Here is a 19,725-nt window from a genome sequence, read left to right as displayed (position 1 = left end):
AGAAGTATTTAGTAAGAATTTTGTTGCTTAACTAAAGTAAAAGCAGAAATACAGAGGTAAAAAGTTACTCAAGTCAAAGTATTACATGAAAACATCTACTTAAGTAAAAGAACACAGTATTTTTAGTGTAAATGCAGTGATATTGATAACAAAATTGTACAAATTTTATACATTTTGTGGTCAGCAGTAACAATACGAATCAATTTCTCAGTTTTTCTTACGAATTTTGTGTGTTTATTTTTGTTTTGCTCAAACCTGAAGCTTGAACTCAAACTTTAGTCAGAATGTTTCCATAAACTTGGTAAAAATAACCCCTCAAATTATATGAAAAGTACTTTTTACTTTTCAGTTCTGTTCAAAAATGTAGTGGAGTACAGGGCCGGCGCTAGTTTTCTGGGGGCCCTAAGCTGAATTTGAATTTTTTAATGTGTCCAGTTGCGACAGTGTTTCTTACATTTGCATTATGTGGGGTCCTTGCTCCGGTGTAAACACAGAGCTGCCCTCACCTCTGCCCGACTCAAAAACAAACACAGCAGCAGATATTTTAAACAAATGTAATAGTTTTAGAGGATATTTATGCTGCTGTAAACACACAAGCCCCGTGTGCAATAAAACTTGATATATTATTTTCAATATCTTGGGGGCCCCCTGGTGGCCTCGGGGCCCTCAGCAGCTGCTCAGTCTGATTAGATGCTGAACCGGCCCTGGTGGAGAAGAAAGTACAGATACTGCTCTCAAATGTACTGCAGTAAAAGTAAAAGTACACACTGTAAAATGTACTTAATTAGAATTTTTACACATCTGTATTTTCCTTAAACACAGCACTTTTGTACTTTGACTTGACTCCCAGCTCTGTGTATTTTTGTAAAATGTCTTTGTTTATGTGTTTTTGTGTTTCTGTATTTCTTTGTTTGTGTTTTTGTATTTCTATGTTTCTGTGTTGTTGTGTTTTTTGCAGGTGTTGTGTTTTTGCAGGTGTTGTGTGTTTTTGCAGGTGTTGTGTGTTTTTGCAGGTGTTGTGTGTTTTTGCAGGTGTTGCTGTTGTGTTTTTGCAGGTGTTGCTGTTGTGTTTTTGCAGGTGTTGTGTGTTTTTGCAGGTGTTGCTGTTGTGTTTTTGCAGGTGTTGTTGTTGTGTTTTTGCAGGTGTTGTGTGTTTTTGCAGGTGTTGCTGTTGTGTTTTTGCAGGTGTTGCTGTTGTGTTTTTGCAGGTGTTGTGTGTTTTTGCAGGTGTTGCTGTTGTGTTTTTGCAGGTGTTGTGTGTTTTTGCAGGTGTTGTGTGTTGTTGTGTTTTTGCAGGTGTTGTTGTTGTGTTTTTGCAGGTGTTGCTGTTGTGTTTTTGCAGGTGTTTTGTGTTTTTGCAGGTGTTGTGTGTTTTTGCAGGTGTTGTGTGTTTTTGCAGGTGTTGTGTGTTTTGTGTTTTTGCAGGTGTTGTGAAAGGGCCCGGATGTGCGGCGCGCGCTCACTTCCGCCTCACGCGGACATCCCAGACGCGCAGGGCCAGAACAAGAGAGTGATGGTGAGGAGCAGGTGAAGAGCAGACACGAGAAGAGAGAGAAACACGAGTCTGTGCGAGATGACGACGACAACCACGTTTAAAGGGATGGAGCCCGGCGCGAAAAGCAGCTCCAGGTAAAAAAACACACAAAACACAAAACACACAAAGAGCGACGGGATTCTGCTGCGATCTGCGGTGATGTAATGTGTAAATGTGCAGCACAGATGAGCCACCAGTGGGTTTGAGCTGTGTGTTTGTCCCACAGAGGCGCAGAGGACAGTGTGTGGACAGTGTGTGGACAGTGTGTGGACAGTGTGTGGACAGTTTGTGGACAGAGTGTGGACCGTGTGTGGACAGTGTGTTCCGTGTTGCGCGCGGGTAAATGCGGATGTTGAGCTTGTCCTCCATCACAGGGAGATGTGTGACCGAGGCCGACATGTGCCTCCCTTTTTCCCTTTCTCCCTTTCTTCCCTTTTTCCTTCCTTTCCTTTTGTCCAGTCTGTGGATCACGCCCACGCCGCCCGTGTCTTTACGCCCGTGTCTTTACGCACGGGCCTCTCTGTTGTTCATTCTTATCATTTTACCCAGAGGATCCACAGGCCCCTGCCCAGTGCAGCTTTGGGTGGGGCCTAGTCTGATCATTTATTCACATCCAGCACAACCGTCGGACCAGAGCTTTTATCAGGGATCAGTTCAGTTCAGTTCGGTTTGGGTTTAACCAACAGGGAGTTTTAGTGAAACAGACACGTGAATATGACATAACAACAGAAAACACAACAGAAAACGAGCAAATGGACAAGTGTCTCAGAACATGAGCCGAGCTTAGAGCAACCGAGTCTAAACCAGGACTAAACCGAGTCTAAACCAGGACTAAACCAGGACTAAACCAGGACTAAACCAGGACTAAACCAGGACTAAACCAGGACTAAACCAGGTCTAAACCAGGTCTAAACCAGGTCTAAACCAGGACTGATCCAGGGCTGAACCAGGGCTGATCCAGGGCTGATCCAGGGCTGAACCAGGTCTAAACCAGGTCTAAACCAGGTCTAAACCAGGTCTAAACCAGGTCTAAACCAGGTCTAAACCAGGTCTAAACCAGGTCTAAACCAGGTCTAAACCAGGTCTAAACCAGGACTAAACCAGGACTAAACCAGGACTAAACCAGGTCAACACAGGGCTAAACCAGGACTAAACCAGGGCTGAACCAGCAGCACTAAACCAGGACTAAACTAGACCGAGACCAGGGCCGAGACCAGGGCCGAGACCAGGGCCGAGACCAGGGCCGAGACCAGGGCCGAGACCAGGGCCGAGACCAGGGCCGAGAGGCTGCAGATGTGTCCGGTCCAACGCGTGTCCATTTGCAGATAAAGGTCACATCTGTAGGACCAGAGCTGACTCAAGTCTAGGTGACAGAGGAGGGGTCATCCACAGAACAGGACCAGGGCACAGGGGAGGGGCATCAAGGGTCCAGTCATCACAGGGCAGTCAGTGGCGGGGCATCTGAAACAGCTGCACTCCCCAGACTGGAGTGGGGCAGGGAACAACGTGAACAGAAATGTAAAGACTCCTGGTGAACTGAAGCGTGAGTGTTGTGGACAGGGAAACGGGGAGGAGTCGGGTTAGTGCTCGGGTCACCGTACTCCCCCCACAGAGGGGCTCCTACGGCAGTTTAGCTAAAACTGTGGGGTTTATTTCTGCTCCTCATTGGTCTGGTCATAACGTTTAAGTCTGGTCTTAAATGTAGAGAGTGTGGAGCGTCTTTAACACTGAGCTGAGTCCATAAACAGGAGCTCGGTCGGTGAAGGCTCTCCCTCCTCCTGAGCTTTTAGACACTCTAGAACCACCAGTCCAGCGTTTTGAGAGTGGAGTGCTCCGTTTGGATGATCTGATACTGTTAGTTAGTTAGTTTATTCAGACACACACAGAAAATAAATGAGCATCTCACAGACACGATGAGGCCATGTCCTTTATGCTTTTATATGTGAGACTGTCCAGACTTTACACATACAGTCTATGGTCAGGAGGGGGACTTTACATTTGATACTAAACTCGACGCTTTGTGCTGTGGCTCCAGCTCTGGGGTCATGTGTTCTCTTCTTTTAGTTCCCGTTAAGAGCCTGGCCGCTGCATTTTGAACCAGGTCAAACAACTTTCTCTAGAGATTTTAGAGCTCGCTGCTTGGAGGGACGAGGGAGTTGCGGTAATCTGGCCTTGACGTAACAAATGCCTGGATGTTTTTCAAAATCCTACTTTTAGGCAGGATTTTGGAGATATTATGTGCTGTGAATGAGAGCTCTGGGTCAAATAAGACTCTGAGGTTCCTCACAGTAGAGCTGGACGTTACACTGACACTGTCCAGAGAGACTCGTTGACCTTTGGGGCCTAGAACAATGACCTTTTGGGGTTTTTTTCTGGGTTAAGAAACAGGATCGTCATCACAGGCAGTGCAGCTGTGTGTCATTATAGCAGTGAAAGTTATTGCCGTGTTTTCTGATGATGTTACTTAACGGTGATATGTAAAGTATGGACAGGATTTGACCGAGTACTGAACCCCGCAGCGCACATCAAGGAAAAACGTCAAATGATTAGCCCGTACGTGGAGACGAAGCTGTTTAAGTAAACGTCTCAAGGATGTGTGGGACAAAGGGCTACACGGTGTGGCCTAATGACTCTGACCTCATTATCGACATCAGCTGGGGTGACCTAATTTAGATCTACTACTGCGAGTCCAGCGCATGACCTCAGTGAAGCGCAGCCTTAAAGTATTTCATGAAACGGAGGCATTAACTGTGACGTTTTTACCTCAGGGTTCTGCGTCCTCCCGGTGGCGGATCCAACATATCCTTTGGTAACGAAGAGGAGAAACCCGTCCGAGTAAACAAGATGGCCTCCAGTGTGTTCGCCGAACCCGAGGACCCCTACGCCAACCGCAGGAACAACCCACCAGGTACGACGTGCAGATAAAACACGGCTACGTCTGCATAAAGGAAACTGTGAGGGCACGCGTCGATAACTTGTGTGTCCAGACTCCATCCCGGTGAAAGTGAAAGCTCCAAATTTCCCAAACACAGGAAATTTGTGTGAGTCATTTGTCCGAGGCAGTGAATGATGTAATGTTAATACAAATGTGTCTTTTCAGGCGCCTTTCAAAACACTTCAGCCGTTTAAAATAATACAAAAGTTCAAAATCAAACGTTCAGGACCAGTCATAATGATCGTCCTGTTTGTGTAGTTCAGCTTAAATCACAAACGTTAAATGGGACACAGTTTGTAAAGGTGATAATTATGAGCTTTTAACACACACCTTTAACTCACTACTGTTGTATTTTAACTGATTCATGTTTGAGGAATCTGAGTGTCCTGCATTTTAGGTGCTCAAGAATGTTCTGTTTTCACTCTTCCTCTCAGCCTTTTAGTCTGGACTTACTTTCAATAAAAACATCCATGTAATAAAAGTAGGTATAAGCGTCACGTAGTTAATTTTAGCATTAAAATGTCACTTCAGAGGCTTTAACTTTTAGATGTTAAAGTTTATTCTTGTTTTTTCAACACTGAACCACAGGATCCAGATGTTGCATATTTCTTTTTTGGTAAATTTCACATAATATATTTTTTGTAGGTGGGGAGCCCACTGGTGTCCTCTGTGGAGAGTCCTCAGCTCCACTGAGAAGAAGAGACCAGTCCACCACCAACTCGGCTGCAGCTGTAAGTACAAAGTCCTGAGAGACAAACAGAACATTTTTATACCACAAAAACACTCTTTATATAAGTCTGTGCTGTAGTCTGGCACAGATGGGTGTTTCTGAAGTGTGGTAATCTCTCACGTCGGGCAGGAGCTGTTCTTGGATGTGTTTTTATTGAAGCTGGTCACTCGTACCTGCAGTGGTTCAGTCATATTTGTGGGAAACAATTAACAGTGAATACCTCTGATGAAAAACCAAAATCCATGTGAAGAGGTGGGATCGGTGCATGTTCCAGCCGACTCTGTGCCGCTGATGTGGCGCCGGCCTGTGATAAACGTGTCAGTGTAGATTAAGTGTAACCTGCACCGACACAGATGCAGTGATGACATGTGTCCACCTCAGTGCATCAATTAAAGCATTTACATTAGACGCCCTTGCGGCCTGCGCTCCTGACCCTGCCCCTGTGCCCTGACCCCCGCGCTCCTGGCCCTGTGTCCTGCCCCTGTGCCCTGACCCCCGCGCTCCTGCCCCTGTGTCCTGCCCCTGTGTCCTGCCCCTGTGTCCTGCCCCTGTGTCCTGCCCCTGCGCTCCTGCCCCTGTGTCCTGGCCCCGCGCCCCTGGCCCTGTGGCCTGCGTTCCTGCCGCTGTTACCACAGCTGTACCTGAGCTCCACTGACTCCAGGTTGAATCTCACCCATTTCCGGCTGTTTGAGGTTGTGGGTTTGTGTCCAGACACTTTCTCCTCACACAAACACGGGCAGAGGGTCCAGACAGAGCTGTTTCTCTGTAAAAAGTCTTAGTAATGAACTGTCTGTAACTTCATCATCCAAGATGAACAAGTTACTTTCCACTTGTCCAGATGCCGTCCACATAGAATCTGAAAGAAATGAAAGAAAGTACATTTAATGTGAGGAAATACACAGAGAAACTTTCCTCAGTGAATTCACTTGTTGTTGGGTTGTGTTCATAAAACCTTTTTAAAAACATCGTCTCAATGATTTCTGTTTTTAGGGAGAGGAGCAGCCCTGTGCTGATCCTGGTGAGTGTGTGTCAAACACAGCAACATGATCAAAATCATCATATAAAAATATAATGATCCTGTTTTCAGAGCATGGTGCTAACGCTGAGCTGTGCCCCGAGCAGCCGCAGGCAGAAGCGTCTCCGGCCGAGGAGCCCGGAGCCCCGTCGGGACGCAGGAACCCTCCAGGCGGCAAATCCAGCCTTATTCTGGGATGAAAACCTCACAGCCTTTTGTTACCTCCGTCCACACGTCGCTTCATTACCGTGTTCATCGTGTCTGTAGTTATCTGCCGAGGTCCTGGAATAGTGAAATCCTCGTTTACATCCTGAAGTGCATTATCCGACGCCTCTTATGATAACGGTTTTTCTACTGATTCGTTTCTTGTTCAGTTTAAAGCACTTTATGTCTGTCTTTTTTTAAATCCAGAGTCACCTGTGCCAAACCGAGAGAGGTGCTGTTTTATTATTCTGTTTGTATGTGCCCAAACGTCGGAAGAGCACACGCTGTGAACAGAATCAAGTTGAATCCGTTTGGGCTTTTTCCCGCTGTGCTACACGTTGCATGATCTGGTCTGTATTGTGAGAATGTGACAAAACATGAACATTATCATCAGATTTAAAGATTCTTACTGTGCCATTCTGGTAATTTTGCATGAATTCTGTTTTTATTTTGGTTTGAAACTGTTTCTAAGACAAAACTGCCAAAGTGGTTCTGAATTTGATCTTACAGGAGAATAGAAAAACAAACGACTTGCCTTTTACAATCGTGAGCTTGTAAATTTGCCGGTATCATCAGCCCAAAAGACAAACTCCTTTTTTGTATTTTTCAATGAAACGCTGTTGGCTGTTTTTTTTGTGTAGTTAAATTTGAAGTGACCTTAACTGCTCATTCCTCAGTCCTTTTATCCTGCAGACACTCTGGACACTCGTGCAGTACCTGCCTCTGACTCCAGGTGTCACTGTTGTCCCACACTTTGGCATTTCCAGTATAAAAACTTCTCCAATAAACTTGTCTCCTGCTGTTTGTTTGTGTCTTAAAGCTGCGGGACAGTTCAGACTCTGAGTTTAAGGCTGATTTTATAGAATACTTTCCTTTCTTCCTCCTTTATCTGAAGTAGACACAGGCTGAGGGGGCGTCCTGTGTAAATATACAGTCATTCCGAAAGTGAAAGTAACATAATCAGTTAATCGGTCACACACGGACTGTGCCGCCCCAGATCGAGGCTGGAGACGGAGCGAGGCTGAAGAGGAGCGTGTGTCCAGGTCAGTCCAGACTTTACTCTGTGTCAGGGGTTTAAGTTTGTCACATTTAGACCAGGACAGTTCTGCTGCTTCTCCTGGTTATTTATATCTGACCGTTGGAAAAGTGTTGGCTCATATCGAGGTCAAAGTACTACAGTGGATTTATGTACTTTTACTTCAGGACACGTGACAGCATCTGAGTATTTGTACAGAAAGTGGTGTTTTTGTAAGATGAGCCACTGTCACTGATTTAGACTCAACACCACGAGATCAGAGTCACGAGGACAGAGCGAGCCGTACGGAGCAGGTCTGTGGAGCGGAGGGTCGAACAGCATCTGGCCTCAGAGCAGGGTCTAAACTAGGATTGAACCGGGTCTAAACCAGGACTGAACCAGGACTGAACTAGGACTAAACCGGGTCTAAACTAGGACTAAACCGGGTCTAAACCAGTACTGAACCAGGACTGAACTAGGACTAAACCGGGTCTAAACCGGGTCTAAACCAGGACTAAACCAGGACTGAACTAGGACTAAACCGGGTCTAAACCAGGGCTAAACCCCGACTGAACCGGGTCTAAACCAGGTTTAAACGTGGACTGGCAGCTGCAGACATGTCCAGGACTTTCATTTACAGTTAAAGTTCACGTCTGTGGAGCCAGAATCGACTCATGACTTTGGGACAGAGACGGGTCCAGAGGAGGGTCCAGAGGAGGGTCCAGAGGAGGGTCCAGAGGAGGGTCCAGAGGAGGGTCCAGAGGAGGGTCCTGCTGCCCCACGAGGGACTGACCCGGGGCCACACACATACACACACACACCCACACACACACCCCTACACCCCCACATGTCCACACACACACACACACACACACACACACACACACCCACACACGCACACACACTCCCACGCACGCACGCACACACACACACCCATGTCCACCCACACACACATGTCCACACACATTTTTTTCAACAGACATGGGTCTTTTTCAGGGTTTGTCTCGTGTTAAACTGAGCCACTGACCCACATTTGATTAGTTTCCATCTGGTCACGAGACAAATGAAAACATCTAGAAAAAAACTTTTACTTTTTACTCTTCAAGTTCCCTTTTAACATGTACTTAAATACTTGTACTTTTTCATACTATACCTTTACTTTTACTTGTCCTTGTCCTTGTTCCATCGCTGCTCTGAAGCACTGACCTAGAGTTTGTTTTGTTTCAGTTTTTTGACAGTAAAAGTGCAGTTAAACTTTATAAAATGAACATGTTTTCATCTTCGCTGAACCACTGGCTGTAGTCCACCTCGGCTCTGTTGTATCTGTGTGTGTCATGGGCTGGACATAACTCCGCCCCCGACCTCCAGCTGGTAGAACGATGTCATCATCAGTGTAACGAGACACTGAGGACACGACCTTCTCACACGGGGGGTTTAATCTGTGGTATTTGAACTCTACGGTATTTTAAATTCACTTTCACATTTGACTCTCACTGGGACAAAGAGCAGATCTTTGAGTGAAAATGTTTATCACAGTCGTTACATAAGTTTAGTTTGTACAAAAACCGGACTCAGACACAGTGTGATTTTGCAGAACAAGACGCTGAGTGGATTTTCTCTGGTCTCACTTTTTTAGTTTGTGAGATGGAAACTGAACTTTGAACTTTTCTTTGACAATGACACAGAAAACAAGAAGTAAACGAAAAGGTCAAAGCAAATTCACCCACGTCCTGCATGAACGAGTTAAACAGGACTAAACCGGGACTAAACCGGGACTAAACCGGGACTAAACCAGGACTAAACCGGGACTAAACCAGGACTAAACCGGGACTAAACCAGGACTAAACTGGGACTGAACCAGGACTAAACCGGGACTAAACCAGGACTAAACCGGGACTAAACCAGGGCTGAAACAGGACTGAAACAGGACTGAACCAGAACTAAACCGGGACTAAACTAGGACTGAACCAGGGCTGAACCGGGACTAAAACGGGACTAAAACGGGACTAAAATGGGATTAAAGTAGGACTGAAACACGACTGAACCAGGACTAAACTTGGACTAAACCAGGACTAAACCAGGACTAAACCGGGACTAAACCGGGACTAAACCGGGTCTAAACCGGGACTAAACCGGGACTAAACCGGGACTAAACCGGGACTAAACCGGGGCTGAAACAGGACTGAAACAGGACTGAACCAGAACTAAACCGGGACTAAACCGGGACTAAACCAGGACTAAACCAGGACTAAACCAGGACTAAACCGGGGCTGAAACAGGACTGAAACAGGACTGAACCAGAACTAAACCGGGACTAAACCGGGACTAAACCAGGACTAAACCAGGACTAAACCAGGACTAAACCGGGGCTGAAACAGGACTGAAACAGGACTGAAACAGGACTAAACTGGGACTAAACCAGGACTGAAACAGGACTGAACCAGAACTAAACCGGGACTAAACTAGGACTGAACCAGGGCTGAACCGGGACTAAAACGGGATTAAAGTAGGACTGAAACACGACTGAACCAGGACTAAACTTGGACTAAACCAGGACTAAACCAGGACTAAACCGGGACTAAACCAGGTCTAAACCAGGACTAAACCGGGACTAAACCAGGTCTAAACCGGGACTAAACCAGGACTAAACCAGGACTAAACCAGGACTAAACGGGACTAAACCGGGACTAAACCGGGGCTGAAACAGGACTGAACCAGAACTAAACCGGGACTAAACCGGGACTAAACCAGGACTGAACCAGGACTAAACCAGGACTAAACCAGGACTAAACCGGGGCTGAAACAGGACTGAAACAGGACTGAACCAGGACTAAACTTGGACTAAACCAGGACTGAAACACGACTGAACCAGGACTAAACTTGGACTAAACCGGGTCTGAACCAGGACTGAACCAGGACTAAACCAGGACTAAATCAGGTCTACATTAGAGGAGTCAGTGTTTGAGTTTTGTGCAGCTAAAACCTGGAACAATCTTCTGTACAAATACAGACGAGGACAAAACTGTTGGTCCCTTCGGTTCATGAAAGAAAAACTCACAATTGTCACAGAAATAACTTGAATCTGACAAAAGTAATAATAAATAAAAATTCTATGAAATTTAACCAATGAAAGTCAGACATTGCTTTTCAAACATTTTTCAACAGAATTATTAAAAAAATAAACTCATGAAACAGGCCTGGACTAAAATGATGGTTCCCTTAATTTAATATTTTGCTGCACCTTTTGACGCAACAATCAAACGATTTATGTAACTGTCAGTGAGACGTCTGCTCAGGTGTTTGTCCCACTCCTCATCAACAAACTGCTCCAGGGGTCTCAGGTTTAAAGGCCTTTTCCAGACGACATGTTTCAGCTCCTTCCAAAGACGCTCAGTAGGATTTGGGTCAGAGCTCAAAGAGGCGACTTTAGAACAGTCCAGTGTTTTCCTCTTTGTCTTTTGGGTCATTGTCCTGATGTAAGACCCATGACCTGCGACTGAGAGGTCAACATGTAGTTTGACATTTTCCAGTCTGTCTTTTTTATGATTTGTTTCTGTCAGACTCAAAACCAGATAAATGTTCGGTTGCACAGAGCTACGTCCAAAGACAAAGACGTGCACATTCATTTTGTTTTTGTCTCTGACAGTCAAACATGGCGTCCAGTGGACTTGTCCTCTCGTGTCTTTTCTTCATTTCACTTGCACTTGGAGCAAAAAGTGGTAAGTAATTTTCAGTTTAAGATTAATGTCTAAAAATTGAATAGATATTTTATGTTATGTTTTTCTCCACAGGTTTTGTGAAAGTCGTTTGTCAGAAGTCTGAGGTTGTGGCTCAGTTTGGCTCGAACACGCTGCTGGACTGTGTCGTCCGACCTAATGACGCCAGTGACTCAGTTCAAATTAAAAAGGTGACATGGAAATTAAATGGAGAGCCTGTGCTCGAGCTCAGAGGAGAAGAAAAACTTCATACACCTGGATTTCAGTTTGCTTCGGGTCCTTTCACTGCCTCAAACATGAACGTGTCTCTGCTCATCACTAACACTAATTGGTCACATGTCGGAGAATATCAGTGTGATGTAGTGACAGACATCGGAGACGATAAAAAGGAAGTGCATCTGGACGTCAGAGGTAAAGATCTGTAAAACAGTGTTTCTGCCATGACTTTATGTCTGTGATATAAATGACTCTGCTTTTCTCAGTGTGTGACCTCACGGCTTTAGCCTGAGCACGAGAGAAAACAGAGTTTATTCTTGTCTTGACAAACAGTGAAAACTGGTCACAAACAGAAATGCATTAAAATAAATGCTAAAATTAATTTTGTCCTTTACAATACATGAAAACTTAAATAAAAGTACACAAACCTCGTGAGCTGACGTCCACGAGAGGCGACCCGCTCATCTAGGGCCTGAGTGTGATCGCTCTCCTCTTATATAAAGAAACACCAACACACAGATCAAGTCGCTCGTTGGTTTTACATTTGACATCATTTCCAGTCTGTTACAGAGTGGTTAAATAGTCTAGGAATTAAATAAACATTTGAATATCGACCTGAACTTTAGCCGTGACACTCCAAAATTAGCATTAGCATTAGCAGTGACACAAACACGTCCCTTTGTAAACACTAAGAGTCCTCCAGTGAAGTTTTCCTCATGTGTAAAGTTTTCCTCATGTTGTCAGTGACATGTGCAGCTCCCTGTCCACTGCCTCGTCTGGATTTAGTGATTTTAGACACAGACGTGACGACTGTTCAATGTCCAATATAATATGTTTGTTTTTGTGCAGCAAACTACAGCAAACCACAGATTAAATCTGATCCTGAGAAAATAAACCCTGATAAGAGCTTCACTTTGACCTGCACGGCCCTCGGTGGCTTCCCTAAAGGTGACATTCGCTGGGTGGTGGGTGACCTTCCCTGGAAAAATAACCCTGAAGTGAAAGTTGAAAAGAACCAAAATGGCCTCTTCGATCTGACGAGCACACTACCTTTTGGACCCAACACACAATTCGGAAAATCTGTGTGTGAGGTGTACAACGCCAAAGGAGAGAAAGAAGGTGAAGGAGGATTTGACATCGTAGTCAGTGGTGAAACTGCAGGTAAGTCATTTTCTTCCATTATTGTGGGTCATTTCCTCATGTGGGACATAATCTCTATGTCTGTAAATGTAGCAGTGCATATTCGCTCAATGCTGGCAAAATTGTACACAGAAAGTAGAAAGTTTCTGTTTTTCCTGGTTCAGTCCTGGTTTAGTCCTGGTTTAGTCCTGGTTTAGTCCTGGTTTAGTCCTGGTTTAGTCCTGGTTCAGTCCTCCTCATGTGGGAGATGTTCTTTGGTGCTGGTCCATGGAGAGACTTGTTCACACTGAGCTGCTTTAAAGTCTCTGAGCCACAGGAGCCACAGACCTGAGCCACAGGACACATGTGTGAAGTACTTCCTGGTTCTAGTCCTGACCCGAGCAGCAGTGTTCTGGATGTTCTGGATGTTCTGGATGTTCTGGATGTTCTGGATGTTCTGTTCTGTGGCTCGTTTGTAGAGTCCAGTGATCAGGACGTTACATTCGTCTGATCTACTGGACACAAACGCAGGATAAGTGTCTCTGAGTCTGGGTTTTGACAGTTTACCTTTGATTTTTGACATGTTTTTAGATGTAAAAAGCTGCAGATGTTATTGATTTGATGTGTCTGTTAAAGTTCAAGTCTGAGTCCATTATTACCTCTAGATTTCTGTCCTGATTTGAAGGTTTTAGAGAGAGAGTCTGGAGGTGACGCTGACACTTTCTCTATGTTTCTGTGACTTGAGTCTTGTCTGAGTTTATCTGGAGAAAGTTGTTTTTCCTCCACACACTGATCTGTTGGAGTGAATCCGAGTGAATCCACTGGTCCATATTCACCTGCTGCAGTGAGACATAGATCTGACTCGTCTGCAGAGTTGTGTGTGACACATTATTGTTGTGTATTAACTGTCCTAACAGCAGCATGTAGAGACTGAACAACAGGGGTCCCAGGATTGACCCCTGGGGCACCCCACAGGTCAGGGACATTTTATCTGAGACACATCTTGCTGTGGAGGGGGAGTGTTTTAGCTCCATTTTAAAGGAAACATACTCAAAAGATGAAAACACCCCAAATGACAACCTGTGAGTAACTAAATTATCTCTAAAAAACGCACACACACACACACCTCCACCCTGTTTGTTTACGCGCGTTTCAGATTCAAATTTGAAGCACATCTGGCATAAATAAGTCAGACACGTGTGCACTGATTTATGCAATGAGATGGGAACATTTTTCTGTTTTATTCATGTTTTTGTTTTGTGTTTTAGGAGAAAAGCTCGATGAGAATTCCTATAGCAACTTAGTGACTCCAGTCGTGGTCATTGTTTTATTGATCGTTCTACTTGGGGCAGTTCTGCTTTGGCGAAGGAGGCCACAAAGTGAGTAACTTTATATATTAATGTAAGATGGAGAAATAAACAGCTGACTTCCCTTTTAGCTGGTACTTAAAAGTGTAAAAATGATGTATGTGACTTCTGCTGAGCTGTGGGCAGTTTCCATGTTCTGTGACTTGGGAAAGTACGAGCTTTTGTTACTGTTGAACTGGATTATCGAGTTCAACTGTTGCTTTGTGCTGTCGAAACATGACCCAGTTTGACCACAATGCATTTCTGTGTGTAGTATAGAAAATTAGAACCGTCATAACAGAATCCAAAGAGCTCTTTATGCGAACAAAACTCACAAATTAAAAAATATGCTTTGGTGATTTTGTGGAACATAGAACAAGTTAGTATTACACAATAGTAAAAGACGAAGTTTAAATCAGTCACTGGACAAATAATCGTAGGAGTGAAGACGTTTCTCTGCTCGTCCAAGCCTCTTCTTCAGTTCTGGTCAGATTCCTGCTGGACACACTGCCTTATATCTGTCTGAAGGAGGCGCTATCGTCACTGAAACTGTGAACATCTATTGTCTCCAGTTCCTGCTGAAACCACCGTTGGTTAGTGTTTACTTAGGACCTGAGACACCACCTCACCCCCATCTATAACTCCATCCTCAGACCCAGAACAGTGAGAACAGGAGCAGTGTCGTTAAGGACTGAAGAGGATGGTTTCAACTGGAGACATTAGGTGTTTACAGTTTTAGCGTCGTTAGCTCCTTTCTTCAGAGAGTGTCCAGCAGTAATCTGACCAGAACTGAAGAAACGGCTTGGACGAGCAGCCAAACGTCTTCAGTCCCGCCACGATTTGTCCAGTTGACACATTTAAACTTGGTCTTTTGTTCTGAATCAGAGCTGGATGACTGAGTGATTACACAGACATTACACAATAGTAGTACACTTAAGAAAAGACATGAATGAAACGGTTTTAGGAACAAAAGCAGCAGTAAAACATCAAAGTTAAAGTAGTGACTGTGTTTTGTGTTTTTAACAGAGGCTCGACGGCTCTCTGCAGCTCCTCTGATGAGTATGTTCACTTAGTACTTTAAAGCTGCTTCACTTTCCTGGTGAAGGGTCTGCCTCCTGTTTCTCTCTGTCATTGCTTGGCCTAGAATGCTCCACAGTGTAGCATTAAAATGATGTAATCTGAATACTGAACTACTACTACCTGTCCAGACTCTGTCCTCACATGATCATAAATCCTAAAATGATTTGTTTCACTAATCAATACATTTCTGTCTTTCAGGTGAGAAGCCTGTTATCAATCCTGATGAAGGTGAGTTTGTTACACTTAATTTTGAAGCTGATACACCATTCTGAATATGTTTGTAGTAGAATTACACTGAGGCGAAAAAGTATTTAGTCGGCCAAAAATCCCAGAACCACATGGGGGAGGAGCTAGTGAATGACCTGCAGAGAGCTGGGACCAAAGTAACAAAGGGACCATGAGTAACACACTACACCACCAGGGACTCAAATCCTGCAGTGCCAGACGTGTCCCCTGTGAAGACAGGACATGTCCAGGCCCGTCTGAAGTTTGATAGAAGCATTTGGATGATCCAGAAGAGGATTGGGAGAATGTCACATGGTCAGATGAAACAAAATAACATCATGGAAACATCATGCTTTGGGACGTTTTTTTTCTGCAAAGGGACCAGGATGACAGATCTGTGTAAAGGAAAGAATGAGCGAGGGCGTTGAAGATGAAACATGGCTGGGTCTTTCAGGTTGACAATGATCCCAAACACACCGCCCGGGCAACGAAGGAGTGGCTTCGTAAGAAACATTTCCAAGTCCTGGAGTGGCCCAGTCTCCAGATCTCAACCCCATAGAAAATCTTTGGAGGGAGTTGAAAGTCCGTGTTGCCCCAAAACATCACTGCTCTAGAGGAGATCTGCAGGAGGAATGGACCAAACTACAGCAACAGTGAAAACCTCTGGAGACTTAACGAAAACATTTGACCTCTGGAGACTTAAGGAAAACATTTGACCTCTGGAGACTTAAGGAAAACATTTGACCTCTGTCACTGCCAACGAAGGGAATACAACAAAGTATTGAGATGAACTTTTGTTATTGACCAAATACTTATTTCGCACCATAATTTGCTAATATTTTTAAAAGAAATCAGACAATGTGATTTCCTGGATTCTTTCCCCCTCCATTCTGTCTCTCATAGTTGAACTGAAACTATGATGAAAATGACAGGCGTCTCATCTTTTTAAGTGGGAGTTCTTGCACAATTGGTGACTGGCTGAATACTTTTCTGCCCCACTGTATATTATATTATATTGTGTTGCTGTCAGACACATTTGTACTCATTCACTTTTCTTTCCAGCTGATCAAATGGTTTAGACACGACCCTGGAATGAGGCTTTACTGTAATTTAGAAGAACAAAGACGAATGTTTGTAAAGCAACACTCAGACCTTTCCCTTTTCTCCTCCTGGGAAACAGACTGTGCTCTGGAGCTACTCGCACAAATAAACACTTCCTTATTTGACTCTATGTATCATACTCTCTGAATGGGTCAAAGGTCACTGTCGCTAAAGGAAGCTCTTCATCATTGATTTGATAAAGTTAATATGTCGCGTTTGTCTGTGTTCGTGTAAATATGTACTTTTAAGAGCTTAAAATATGTCACTGGTGTTTCATCCATGAATCTGCTGCACTAAATGAAGCTTTTTAAAAAAATAATACCTACTGCTTTTGACTGAAAATGTGACTTATGAGAATATTTTGGAAGTATCAGCTATTTTCCAGTGTGCAGATTTATTCACAAACTGTACTTCATACTGTTTAAATGTTACTGTTCGACTGTGTACTTTGGAGCCATGGCGTTTTGTGCAGTGACAGGATTTCTGGTATTTTATAGGACACTGTAGGTCAGTTGTGACATGAGTGAATTCCAGTACTGTGCTATATTTTTAATGTGCCTTTATTTCAAGATGAATTTGTGTAGCCAAGAGTAAATATTAAGTCTGTTAGTCCAGATTCAATTCAGTCCAAGCCAAATACAATTCAAACTGAAAAGCTTTTATAATTACATTTAATTAGAGGCTGTGTCTCATTGTGAAACTCCCCTCTCAGGTTTCTGTTCCTGGTTTAATCTTTTTTTTTTTTATCCTGTTTTTATAAGTTTGGGTAACCACTGCTTGTATCTGCCAAACCAAGGTCTAATATGGAAGGAACATTGTCTGCATTGTGTTTAATTCACTTTTTTATACAGGTTTTGTGTGCCAATAATTGTTGTATATGTTGCATAGAGTTTATTTTTAACTTTGCATATGGTTTGTGTATTTGTGATCCATGGCCATTAAAGGATTTTTAATAAAACTAAATAAAACTCTCTGCGTATCCTTCTATACTTCTTGTTTTATCACATATATACACATAAAACTCACACTACGCTTAATATTTCCATGATCAGCTCTGACGGTTAAACGTAAAAACCGTTTAACAGTCACATGCTGAGGTTTGGTTGGTTCACTGTTCTCTTTTTTTTGCTAGATGCTAAAAAAAAAGCTGCTTTAGAGACTGTTGCACTTGTCGTCTCTTAATCAGACTTGTTCTCTTGTGCTCAGTGGTTTTCCAGAGTTTTTGACCTCATTTCATACACGTCTCTTTCACAATCGATGTTTTCCTCAGAAGTTCTCGGTGACACACTTCTTTCGATCTAACTGCCCTCGTCTCTTCCACGCTTGGATCTGTAGTTTTGTCGAATCTGCGTCTCCCATTTTGTCTCTATAAACCCATCCATCCATTTTCTTCTTCTTTTTCCAGGTCCCACACTTCCTCTCCCCAGATGAACAAACCAATAGACCATGATACAAATTTTGCCTTGTCTTGAGGAGGAGCCATTTCTTTGGGGTTAATTCAAAAGGAATCTCTTGAATCAACAGGATGCACCACAAACAAACATGCAATGTGATTAAAAATGTTTAAAACCACTGAACAGGATAAATTCAATTCAATTCAATTCATTTATTTTTGTAACGCCCAAAATCACAACAACAGTTGTCTCGAAGGGCGTTCATGTTTTGGTTGATGGGGGAAACCGGAGTACCCGGAGGAAACCCATCCAGACACGAGGAGAAACATGAAAAACTCCACACAGAAAGGCCTGGTGACCCGGGGATCGAACCAACCTTCTGCTGTGAGACATGAGTGATGGCACTCAGTCACCGTGCCGCCAAGACACAAAAAACAAAACAACAGGAAGAATCAGACACAACAAGAAAAATCAGACACAACAGGAAAAATCAGACACAACAGGAAAAATCAGACACAACAGGAAAATCAGACAACATAAGAAATCGGCCAGGCGAGGGGGAGGAAGACCAAATCTCATTAAGGCAGAAGAGTTTGTGGAATTTCCAAAGATTGAGGGCGACATCTGATATAGTTGAGTAAATTTTTTCCATGTCATGTCAGTAAAAACGTTGTCTTATCAGGGACAGGGTGCGGTTCTGCCACATCACGGAGGCCTGATGGTGCTTTGTGTTTCTGATTGAGAACAGCCAGAAGCCTCTTTACTGTGTCAGTTTTGGCACAGCTAGTCCTTAGGCAAGGCAAGTTTATTTGTGCAGTACAATTTGTACATGAAGTAATTCAAAGTGCTTTACAGAATAAGGATGATTAAAATCATGATACAACAAATTAAAACATAATCTGTTTGCCGTCATGGGATCTGGTATTAATCAGAATCAGAAAACGTATTGTCTGTGTCACTGAACACTCACAAACTAGGAACTTTCTATGATGCAACATAAAAAAACTGAATAATAAAAATAATATATAAGTAAAAAATATATGCTTAAAAATAAAATAGTCTTAGAGGTAGAAATATACAACAACAGTGCAAACATGAGTTATTAAAGTGGCCGGGGTTATAAAGTGTCAGTTTAGTGCAGATGTTATAAAGTGTCAGTTTAGTGCAGATGTTATAAAGTGTCAGTTTAGTGCAGATGTTATAAAGTGTCTTGAGACAAACGGGAGAGGAACAAACTGTTCTTATGACGAGAGGTTCTGGTCCCAATGGACCGTCGCCTCCTGCCAGAGGGAAGTGGCTCAAATAGTCCATGTCCAGGGTGAGAAGTGTCAGCTGCTACACGGCCTGCAGACTCATCGCCGTCCGAGATGAGTCCGATGAGGGTGGTGTTACTTAACTAGTTTGATGGAGTCATGTCTGGAGGTGCAGCAGGTGGTGCACAGGGAGAAGAGCAGGGGAGAAAGTACACAGCCCTGTGGAGATCCTGTGCTGATAGTCCGAGTGTCCGAGACATTCTTCCCCAGCCGCACGCGCTGCCTCCTGTCCGTCAGGAAGTCAGTGATCCACCTGCAGGTGGAGTCAGGCACGTTGAGCTGAGCGAGCTTGTCCTGGAGCAGAGCAGGGAGGATGGTGTTGAACGCAGAGCTGAAGTCCATAAACAGGATCCTGGTGTAGGTTCTCGGGGAGTCCAGATGCTGGAGAATGAAGTGAAATGTTCGATGACTCTCCTGAAGGCCATGAAAAAGGAATCTGTATGGACTGAGGAGGTCTACATGGACAGCCCTTAAACCAGATACCCCAGCATTTCTCTTGGCAGTGTCCTAGTTTGACAAGAACAGGCCCAAAATGATCCATGTTGGTGGAGTGAAAACTTGGCTTAAACAGCTTCGAGCTACAGGGAGATCAGCCACTTGTTGAGAAGCAGTCTTAGCTCTCTGCAAAGTCAAGACAGCCATGTTGACAGCGTCTCGCAGCCTCTCGCCCTCGCAGGATCCACAGTGAACGGCAAAGCTCTGTAGATACCCTGGGTGGCAGAGAAGGGCAAAGTCTTTGATGAGTAGCTTTGTGTAGGGCTCGCGCCGAGGGGAACAGGAAT

At 44.0% G+C, this 19,725-nt stretch overlaps 2 protein-coding genes across 3 annotated transcripts; both read left to right on the top strand.

Annotated features, from left to right (window-relative positions):
- Positions 1–1,465: 1,465 nt before the first annotated feature.
- On the top strand, positions 1,466–6,613 carry jpt1a (Jupiter microtubule associated homolog 1a). The gene is made up of 5 exons (XM_033971670.2): positions 1,466–1,629; positions 4,303–4,442; positions 5,115–5,200; positions 6,190–6,217; positions 6,287–6,613. Exons 1-5 carry the CDS (start codon positions 1,574–1,576, stop codon positions 6,412–6,414), a joined length of 438 nt encoding a protein of 145 aa, XP_033827561.1. The 5' UTR covers positions 1,466–1,573; the 3' UTR covers positions 6,415–6,613.
- A 774-nt stretch (positions 6,614–7,387) lies between these two features.
- LOC129456425 (uncharacterized) lies at positions 7,388–17,204 on the top strand. 2 transcript variants are annotated; one of them, XM_055223446.1, is made up of 8 exons: positions 7,388–7,461; positions 11,080–11,152; positions 11,225–11,560; positions 12,215–12,526; positions 13,753–13,863; positions 14,857–14,889; positions 15,109–15,138; positions 16,198–17,204. In XM_055223446.1, exons 2-8 carry the CDS (start codon positions 11,086–11,088, stop codon positions 16,212–16,214), a joined length of 906 nt encoding a protein of 301 aa, XP_055079421.1. In that variant the 5' UTR covers positions 7,388–7,461; positions 11,080–11,085; the 3' UTR covers positions 16,215–17,204. The 2 variants fall into 2 exon arrangements, with proteins under 2 accessions (XP_055079421.1, XP_055079425.1); XM_055223450.1 differs by lacking the exon at positions 14,857–14,889.
- Positions 17,205–19,725: the final 2,521 nt, after the last annotated feature.

The sequence above is a fragment of the Periophthalmus magnuspinnatus genome, chromosome 1 (genome assembly GCF_009829125.3).
Source record: "Periophthalmus magnuspinnatus isolate fPerMag1 chromosome 1, fPerMag1.2.pri, whole genome shotgun sequence".
NCBI classification, from domain to species: Eukaryota; Metazoa; Chordata; class Actinopteri; order Gobiiformes; family Gobiidae; genus Periophthalmus; species Periophthalmus magnuspinnatus.
The sequence above is the reverse complement of the archived record's forward strand: the minus strand, read 5'-3'. Positions and strand labels throughout refer to the sequence as shown.

Excerpts from the sequence above, each read along its gene's own strand:
- LOC129456425 (XM_055223446.1), top strand. The coding sequence starts at position 11,086 with ATGGCGTCCAGTGGACTTGTCCTCTCGTGTCTTTTCTTCATTTCACTT. Across the intron at positions 11,153-11,224 it reads TGCACTTGGAGCAAAAAGTG|GTTTTGTGAAAGTCGTTTGT; the intron begins GTAAGTAATTTT and ends TTTTCTCCACAG. Across the intron at positions 13,864-14,856 it reads TTGGCGAAGGAGGCCACAAA|AGGCTCGACGGCTCTCTGCA; the intron begins GTGAGTAACTTT and ends TGTTTTTAACAG.
- jpt1a (XM_033971670.2), top strand. The coding sequence starts at position 1,574 with ATGACGACGACAACCACGTTTAAAGGGATGGAGCCCGGCGCGAAAAGC. Across the intron at positions 4,443-5,114 it reads CCGCAGGAACAACCCACCAG|GTGGGGAGCCCACTGGTGTC; the intron begins GTACGACGTGCA and ends TATTTTTTGTAG. Across the intron at positions 5,201-6,189 it reads CCACCAACTCGGCTGCAGCT|GGAGAGGAGCAGCCCTGTGC; the intron begins GTAAGTACAAAG and ends TTCTGTTTTTAG.